The 10088-nt window shown below is 33.6% G+C and overlaps 1 protein-coding gene across 1 annotated transcript in view; it reads right to left on the bottom strand.

Moving 5' to 3' along the window:
- Positions 1 to 2143: 2143 nt before the first annotated feature.
- Positions 2144 to 10088, bottom strand: part of LOC124541640 — a 144644-nt gene continuing 136699 nt past the window's right edge. The window contains exon 3 of the mRNA XM_047119569.1: positions 2144 to 2197. Coding sequence (XP_046975525.1) covers positions 2144 to 2197 — 54 coding nt within the window. The remainder of the gene's footprint in view (positions 2198 to 10088) is intronic.

Raw genomic sequence — 10088 nt, 5'->3', positions numbered from 1 at the left:
TAGTACCCTTTCTGTTTTCTATCTAAAATGTACCTTGTTAACAAAATTTACATATTCCATAAAAACTGTTATAGTTCACAGCCTAACAGCAGTATAGTTAGAAGAAAAAAATTTTGGATAGTGCTTAAACAATGTAGAAAAATAAATTCGATAAGTTGCTAGTGTTAATATAATAATAATATATAATGGTTAAACGGAGCATGTTTCAAAAAAAAATACATGGAATTTTAGCATCGAAGAAGATTGTAGACACTTACATAGTGGTCGGAGAAAGACTTTAGAGGTCAAAAGCAGACGCAGCAAAATATGGATACAAAATGGCAAAGATTCTGACGTGAAATTGATACTTGCGAATTTTTATAATCATCATTCTTTGAAGCCATAGTTATTATAGCGTGTATTTCTGCTTGTTGATAGAATATACAATGTGTGGATGTTACTTAGTTATTTACACAACGCCTTACTATTTATTAAATATTGCTATAGTCAATTTTAATGAAGCATTCACAGCCACTAGCTTTAGCCAGATTTGCACGTTGTAGTTTAATATACGTGCTCTATTTATAAATATTTTAATATAGCTGGTATTGGTTTGGTCTAATTTTATCTGATTTATATTTCATAATACATAATCAAAACCAAAACCACACGCGGTTATCATTTCACTAAACTATAGTATTGAAATAATTACCCTATATCGAATTTCGTCATGCATTTAGAATCAGTTGTTACATTAAATATGGTCGCATTTACACAAATATAGCATAAAGCTTACTTATTAATAATATATTTGTTTGACCAATATACCAAGTATTAAACTATTAACAAGTCTAAAATACCATTACAGTTATTAAGTATTATAATATCAGCATTTACTTGGTGGTAGGGCTTTGTGCAAGCTCGCCTGGGTAGGTATTACCTACTCATCAGATATTCTACCGCTAAATAACAGTGCGCAGTATTGTTGTGTTCCGGTTTGAAGGTTGAGTGAGCCAGTTTAACTAACTACAGGCACAAGGGACAGAACATCTTAGTTCCCAAGGTTGGTGGCGCATTGACGATGTGAAGATGGTTAGTATTTCTTAAAGCGTCATTGTCTATGGGTGATGGTGATCATTTACCATCAGGTGGCCCATATGCTCGTCCACTAATCTGTCCATAAAAAAAGTATTTGCCACTAATATTTTGTTTACTTCTACCTCGAGTTAGCTTGAGTTACTAGACTAGACTGTTATGTTAAATCTTCTGATAATGGTTCATGAGTAAACGCTACTGACCAATAAGGACTTGTATAGTATATTGCATTGAACTGACATTCACTTAAAAGATTTTAAGTGAAAAAAACTTGTTACTTAAAGAATCATGTTTTCTATAATATGACAGTTGCTAATTTAAACTGAGAACGCAGAAAACGCAGAAAACGCAGAAACGCAGAAATGCAGAATAATTTGAGATAGTTGAGATATTGCAGGTATACAATCCCCGAACTAATCCCTGATTTTTTTCCAATAACAATGATGTTTGAAAGGATTTTTCTAACGGCTTTGATTAATGACTACCCGATCCGATGAAGTGAGTTTTAAAAAAAAATGAGAAGCACATAGCAAAAAAACTTTTATGCAGGTTTATTTATGTTATATATTTGTGTGCGGCATAAATTATAAATATCAAAATTGAAATAAATTAAAATTTTGGTAACTTGAACTGTTAAGGTCCAATATGAAGTCCTTTTATAAAGCAGATTCACGTTATTTACATCACACATATATAAAACAAAATATATAACTGTCAATTTTATGATTCTTATTAAAGCCATTTAGTATTGTCGCTTCTAGTCTAAATATTAAGTATATCTTTGGTATAAAACCACCGGCTTCCTCGTGTACCCACGACCTGCATTATATGAAAGGATTCATAAAACATTTTTGCAAAGCAGTCGAATTTGAATCGTATTCAATAACATGCTTCGTTCAGATATTTCTTGACTAGAAATTTTACGATAATAGTTAAAATGTTTATTAAACGAATCGCTTTACTTGAAACTGTATTTTATATTTCAGTTCAGTCAGTGAATAAATTTTAGCAAATTTACCTTTTAAATATGGTATTATTGAACCGGAACCAAAGCCACTATAAGAAGAGCTTACTCTAGAGTCTCGAGAGGCACTCTTAGCATCTGATTATCAATGTAGTATCGCTATGGTAAAATAATATATATTAGAATTGTATAATCGGATTGTATAATGAGAGTCGAGATGGCCCAGTGGTTAGAACGCGTACATCTTAACCGATGATTGCGGGTTCAAACCCAGACAAGCATCGCTGATTCATGTGCTTAATTTTTTTTTATAATTCATCTCGTGCTTAGCGGTGAAGGAAAACATCGTGAGGAAACCTGCATGTGACAAATTTCAAAGAAATTCTGCCACATGTGTATTCCACCAACCCGCATTGGAAAAGCGTGTTGGAATATGTTCCAAAACCTCAAAGGGAGAGGAAGCCTTTAACCCAGCAGTGGGAATTTACAGGCTGTTGTTGTTGTATAATAATCGGTAGTGTTGTTATAATAGGTTTTCATTGGAATAATTTTCTCTATAAATTATCTTAAATCAAGAAGAGTAGTTTGAGTCGAAATGGCCCAGTGGCCAAGGAATTTGTTCCAAAACCACCTCCTCAAAAGGAGATGAGGCCTTAACCCAGCAGTGGGAAATTTACAAGCTGTTGTTGTTGTTGTATTTTTTATTTGCATACATTTATTAGGTCTAGATATAAATTAGTGATATATTTTTTTAACATAACAGCATCATCTACATATATTATAAGTTATCACCTACACCGTTGATTGCTTTTAAGAGATCGCTATGTAGCGATAAGATCTCCAAAATTGTATGCTACTTCTATTCAGGTTCTACCCGAGGACATTCTGACGACCTCCGTGGTCGAGTGGTGTGTACACCGGATTTCATGGGTACGCTACTCTGAGGTCCCAGGTTCGATTCCCGGCCGAGTTGATGTAGATTACCATTAGTTTTCTGTGTTGTCTTGGGTCTGGGTGTTTGTGGTACCGTCGCTACTTCTGATTTCCATAACACAAGTGCTTCAGCTACTTACATTGGGATCAGAGTTATGTATGTGATGCTGTCTCATATTTATTTGTTTATTATCCATATTTTGTTTATTTTTTTAATGTACAATGAAGTATAATTAAACTTATCTTGTATTTAGAACAATCACTACTGCATTTTATTTGCAATCTTATTCTGTACCCTTTGCTAACAAAATTAACGAAACAATAGCACCCAGACCATAAAGCGTAATTCACAGGCACGAGGAACTATAAATGAATTCACACTCAGGATCTTCACAAATACGTGCTCTAGGTATATGCAATATGTAAATTTAAATCTTGGGTTCAATGTTCTGACTCTAAGCTGATCTGACGATGGTACAAATAGCTGAATGGCAGCGAATGAATCTAACAAGACACAATATCCATTGATATACAAGTGCCTCCCTGCCTCTCCAAATCATGACGTGAGTCATCGACGGACCTTTATTGACTACCTATACTCTAACTCGGCTTACCAGAAATTTTCAACAGATTCACAAATAAAAATATAAATTTCTACATTCAGCCGTTGCAGTTTTTAGTGCTTATTATATTTTTTCCACATCAAAGTTGAATAGTAGAAACAAGCTATACATAATTATAGTTGGTTTTAAAATAAGAACGTAAGTCGCTTAACGCCTATGACAAAACCCTGTAGCCAAGAATTGAAGATCAAGCTCAAAGCTACGTGATGATTCAAGTTCGTATCGTAATGCTTTGCCTTCTACGCTCTTCTTGTAAATCCTTCAGGTGTTTTGTTTCACATACAGATTTATCAATAAGGTTGAAAATTGCAAAGGCATTGGTTATCAAATATTTAGCTAAGTAGTTTAGTTTTTAATATGATTATTCTAAAATGTACAGTGCTCGGGTGTGATAAAAATGTTTTATGAATAGACTTGTTTAATGCTTCGACTTTTTGTAACTAAATGAAAACAGATGTTTAAAGTCTAGCTACGTATAATTTGAAAGTTCAAAGGAAAGATTTATTAAAATGATTTGTATTGGTGATAAATAATAATAAGTGGAATCTATGTGTATTAATCGTTTGATCAGTTTTTGGTTGACATATTATTTTTAGTAAAATTCGGTGTCAGGGAAATGTCCGTATATATCGGTAGAATGTCCTGCAGACTCGTTCTGATTAAATAATATTCATAATCTGTGATAATATATATAATGGACCTCTTTTTACTTACTTATTACCATTCATATGGTACCATGGAATATACATTTAGTCCTATCTACGTAGTTGGTTAGTCTTTGCTTTTGGCAATTGAATTTTGGTAAAGAGGATATTACAAGTAGATTCAATTCAATTTTAATTTCAAATAACTAGGCAGTCTAGCCAATGCGTCATCCAAATGTAAGTCATACCACCCTAAGATAACACTGTGATATTTATTATCATTCCACGTGGTACATCGCAACGTACTAACAACCTTGGGAACTAAGATGTTTTGTCTGTAGTTACACTATAAAGGGTGAGCTCCCTTCAAATTAGAATAATACGCAAAAAACAAAAACAAAACTGGTATAATAAATTAGACTGAACTTATGTTCAGAGAAAATTTATACACCAGAAAAGAAATAGCGGCATAAATCTTTGTTATTATTAAGTGAAACGTCTGTTAAATAGATAGATGGCACCCAGTAATGCCATGTTCAGGTTTGTGGCTCCAATAAAATCTATATTTCTGAAGTAAATTTCAGAAACCGGCATAAACCTTCTTAAAACGAAGCCGAACGCTTCACCGGCGTTATATCTGGCGTTAACTAAGCGTTGAATATCTGAGTAACATTGATTATTAGGAGCCCACTTTACGGCGTGTTTGGTACGTGCTCAAGGATGGAATTGGGATTATGACATTAATATCGAAATTTGCATAAGAATGGTTTAATGTGTGATGAAATTTTAGTGGAAATTTCTCGACAATTTTGGCATAAATGTCACACTGATATACCCTCGTCTCTTAAGGAAAAGGTTTTGGAGTTTATTCAATACGTGTGGCAAAATTATTGCGGGTACAGGTTGGGTGCAGGTTCCCTCGTGATTTTCTCCGAATCTAAGATGCGCATGTACAGATTAAGCACTTTAAAACCCAAGAGCGCTTGCATGGATTTATACACGTGATTTATGCTGAAGATTATGTGTGTGAATAATTCGTTCCATTTTCAAAATCAAATTTATAAATATAGAATTAGGTGTTTCAGAAACTCTTCATAATTACCATACAATAAATGTTAACTGTGTTTTTGTTACAAATATTTTACTTTTAAAACCGAACGAAACTTTCAGAAATGAAAAGTATTTTATCCGTTTTTTTTTCGTTTTAATTTCGTATCGGACTTAAAAACTATTACAACGTCAATGAATGTCAATGGGTCTTGACACAGACTTGTTTATGAATAAGTTTTCAGCTCATAGCATCCCAATAAAACCTATTACAATAGAATTCGAATAATACAAAGGTATGTAAATTCCTCGGTCACTGAATACGGATGCCGGCGATGCAACGGCTTGCAAATTACGTATCTGCTTGTATACAAACCGCATGTAATTTGACTCACATATCAACCTCACGGTTATAGTGACGTGTGTTGGATGTTCTCAGATATTTGTCTTGGAGATAAAGATTTTTCAGGTGTGTTATCGTTTGTTACCCTGGAATGCATCGTGTAATGAAACGAATTATTCATTTTTGGGTGTTCAACTATTAAGAATATTTTGAAACACAATGATATGTAGGTAGAGTAAATCATTTTAAATTGTATTTTTTATTAATATTAGTGTGAACACATGAGTGCAGTAAGAAATATTAACTATACTACTACTTCACTTGGTACGGCTTTGTGCAAGCTCGTCTAGGTAGGTACCACCCACTCATTAAATATTCTACAGCTAAACAACAGTACGCAGTATTGTTGTTTTTCGGTTTGAAGGGTGCGTTAGCCGGTGTAACTACAGGCACAGGGACATAGCACCTTAGTTCCCAAGGTTAGTGACGCGTTGATGATGTAAGGAATGGTTACTATTTCTTACAGCGTCATTGTCTATGGGTGATGGTGAATGACTATCAGGTGGCCCATATACTCGTCCGCCAACCTATACCTTAAAAAATACTTGAAATGACCACCTACGGCACCGAACATGGAAGTTAAGATAATATATCCCTCGTGCTTGGATTTACACTGGCTTACTTCAAGCTGGAACAAAACAATAATAAGTGTTGTTATTTGGTAGTATATCTAAGGAATTCGTCCTTATTGTAATTATCATGGGTACTGGTATTCTGATAATCTTCAATATAAATGTATATCCTTTATAAATAATTACAAAGAGTGACTTTGTTAGTTTTTAATAAACACTAAATCAACGGCTGTTATTTTAAGATTTTTCATTATAAAAATGCATCGTAGAGTTTAAAATATCATGGAAGGAACTTAAAAAACGAGACACGCGATATCTCTTAGCGCTAAGACTGAGTACGGACGGAAAGATAACATTAATTAAATAATTCTAATACTATTAACACGAAAAGGAATTAGTTCCTTTGTTACGCTTTTATGTCTTAATTTTTAAACCAACAACAACAGCCTGTAAATTCCCACTGCTGGGCTAAAGGCCTCCTCTCCCTTTGAGGAGAAGGTTTTTTGGAACATATTCCACTACGCTGTTCCAATGCGGGTTGGTGGAATACACATGTGGCAGAATTTCTATGAAATTTGTCACATGCAGGTTTCCTCACGATGTTTGCCTTCACCACTGAGCTCGAGACGAATTATAAAGACAAATTAAGCACATGATGATTCATGTGCTTGCCTGGGTTCGAACCCGCGATCATCGGTTAAGATGCATGCGTTCTAACTACTGGGCCATCTCGACTCCAGCCAGGGAAGCCAGTCGTCAAGCTGGTCTAATTTGACAACCCATTCAGATGAGACTCTAACAAGTTTACCGTTCAATTTTTAAACCAATCAACATCAATTTCTTTTTGTTATTGGTTGCTTCCGATACTGAGACTCACTTGATACAAAGCAACTATCAATATCATGGACTTGAAATACTGAGGGGCTTGCAGGTGCGTTGCTGGCCTTTAACGAATGAGTTGGCTCCCAAATCGTATCGGTTCGGAAAAAAGGCCGGCGAAAGCTGGTTCCTCAAAGTGGTTGTACGAGGCAGAAAATCTCTTAAAATTCGCTATTGTAGATTTTCGGACATCTAGACAAAATTCTCAACAAACTTGGAATTTTGACGAGATATCCGCATGTGAAATTCTACAGCTGGTAATAATCCAAACAGTTCTTCGGAACATACCCCGTGAAAATGCGTTAGAAGATGCAAATATACCTCTTCCATACGTGGGAGAAGGTTGAACTTTTAAAAATTATCGTATAAACTTAATATAAATAGGGCAAGAATAAATGAATACAATTTCAGGAATATGTAAATGTTTTGTTCGAAAACATCGTACGAAGTTAAAAAGTTCGCCGAGGAAATATAACTTTGTTGCCCCTTGAGAAATATTCGTAAAACTTTATTATTCAAACCTTTTAACTTGTAACTATATTTATAAATCTATGTACCTATCGGTACAACATATCAGGTAAAGATGTGGATAATATGCGTGCTTCGGGTTTTGTTGATCAATAAAAATATTACACCACTAAACAAGAATGCTTAGTGTTGCATTACGGATTGATGGATATTTGAGCCAGTGTGTTAGATCGCATAATATTTTAGTTTCGACAGTTGGTGGCACTTGAGTGAATGATACTTCCCTAGATGGGTTTGCACATATCCCTACCATTACTGTGCAACATTCTTTAGTAACTACTTACCAGCCCTCGTCAAACGATTATGCAAGTCTAATAAGGAGTAAAATAAAAGTATAATTATTAATAACCTCTATCAATCATACGACATGACCTGACATGACATGACTGACTTAATTTAAACATAATTTTATTCTTAATCAATTAAATTAATAAAAGTTAACGCTCGTATGTTTGCTCTATATTTTTTCCAAGCTATTGAACCGATTGTGATTAAGCTTCACTAAGTTGTTTTGCTTCGGTAGGGGAAGAACATGAAATAAAAGAAAATATTTTCGGCCAGATTTGTCTTTTAATATGAACGTTTTATGTAGATCCAGATATATAGAGATAGATGTAGATGTGAGTGGGACGTCCAGTCCTTTTACATAAAAACATTTTGAAAAAATATTTTTTTTGGTTATTAAAAGACACTTCTAAAAGTTTATAAGCAGCCACAATTTCTTATCCAAACATGTCTTCTCCGTATCGAAAAATTCACAAACAAGTTTTTACGCTTCAGAAACGTTTTGCAAAGCTGTTACGGCTAACTTAAATCGATATAGCAACTATCGAGCTAGCTCCGTAGTTTGTTAGATGCTCGTTATAACTTCTGTAAATAGTTTTGAAAGTAATTATTTTATTTTAGAGTGTTTTGATTACATTTATCATATAGCGAGACGCTTTAAATTTCATTTAGTTTCTAGCTTATGAATATATATATATATATTTTTTTTGAGAAGAATGCATTGATTTTAAATTTCGAACGTTCGACAATTACGATGATATTTTTTGTTATAGAATTTAAAAGCTTTTATTTAGTTTATGGCGAGCAATTATTTACGATACGATTATAAGCATTCAGCATCTAAATTTATATAACTAGAGTAAAAAAAAAAACTATTGTACAAATGAGCTCACATTATATCGTCTATGAAGAATAAATCACATTTTTTTACATTGTTTCAGTAGTATTTTCATTTAAAATTAATGATAAATGAGAAAAAAAAATTGAGCCATATTTTACATCATGATAATCACAGATCATAAATCAGTGATATCGAATCTATAGTAAAAGCGTCTAAATACCAAGAAATTGCAATTAATCCTTACCGGTAGTAACGTCTTCATAATTTATATTCACAGAGAGCATTCACGTGGCATTTGCACGAACCAAACTAAATTTATGCGAATGCGGGATCACCCCTGCAACGCTGATCTCTATAAATTGATATGTTTGGTTATAAAGGTTGTTTAACTTAAGCCTTTGTTGTTTAATATTAAGCGATAAAATTGAAAAGTATTTAAATATGTATAAGTTGCAATGACTTTTGTAGCGCACTGTATCGAAATTGATAATATTTCAACGATATACGCTAGATGTTTTCAGAAAATATATTAATAATAATATCCATTATCACAGTAAGTCACATTTGTATTTTTTTTTCCTTACTTCGTATTTTCCTTATATATTTTAATGTTTATTTTTTATGGTATAGGTTGGCAGACAAGCATATGGGTCACCTGATGGTAAGTGGGCACCATCACCCATAGATAATGATGCTGTAAGAAATGTTAACTATTCCTTATATCGTCAATGTGCCACCAACCTTGGGAACTAAGATGTTGTCTCTTGTAGTTTCGCTGGCTCACTCACCTTTCAAACCGGAACACAACAAGGTTAGTGCAAGTTAGAGTACTGTTATTTGGCGATAGAATAGCTCATGAGTGGATGGTACCTACCCAGACGGGCTTACACAAAGCCCTAACGCCAAAAGTAAATTGTAAATATACACTTTAAACTTAATAAGTTTAACAAATGTAAGAATAAAATGGGTAGTCTCTGTTCCATAAGATACGATATCCTAGTTAAGGTACAGGACACATATATATATATATATATATATATATATATATATATACTGTATAAAAATAAAAACATTATTATTATTATACCATCATGTTTATATTTACACATTATATGTAAGTTTAATGTCAATCAATTTCATTCGCTTATCGTATTAGCAGGATAACCTCTGGGCACATGTCGTAGGCTACTCTGTACCGAATTAATTATATTACTATCCTGCACAACCTCGTCCAGCCTCCAGGCGTATTGAGGAAAATTGACTTTTTAGCCAACAATGCGTCACTGATACCGGTG

The sequence above is a fragment of the Vanessa cardui genome, chromosome 2 (genome assembly GCF_905220365.1).
Source record: "Vanessa cardui chromosome 2, ilVanCard2.1, whole genome shotgun sequence".
In the NCBI taxonomy this organism is placed as follows: Eukaryota; Metazoa; Arthropoda; class Insecta; order Lepidoptera; family Nymphalidae; genus Vanessa; species Vanessa cardui.
Note: the sequence above shows the minus strand (reverse complement) of the source record. Positions and strands in the feature narration are given on the sequence as shown.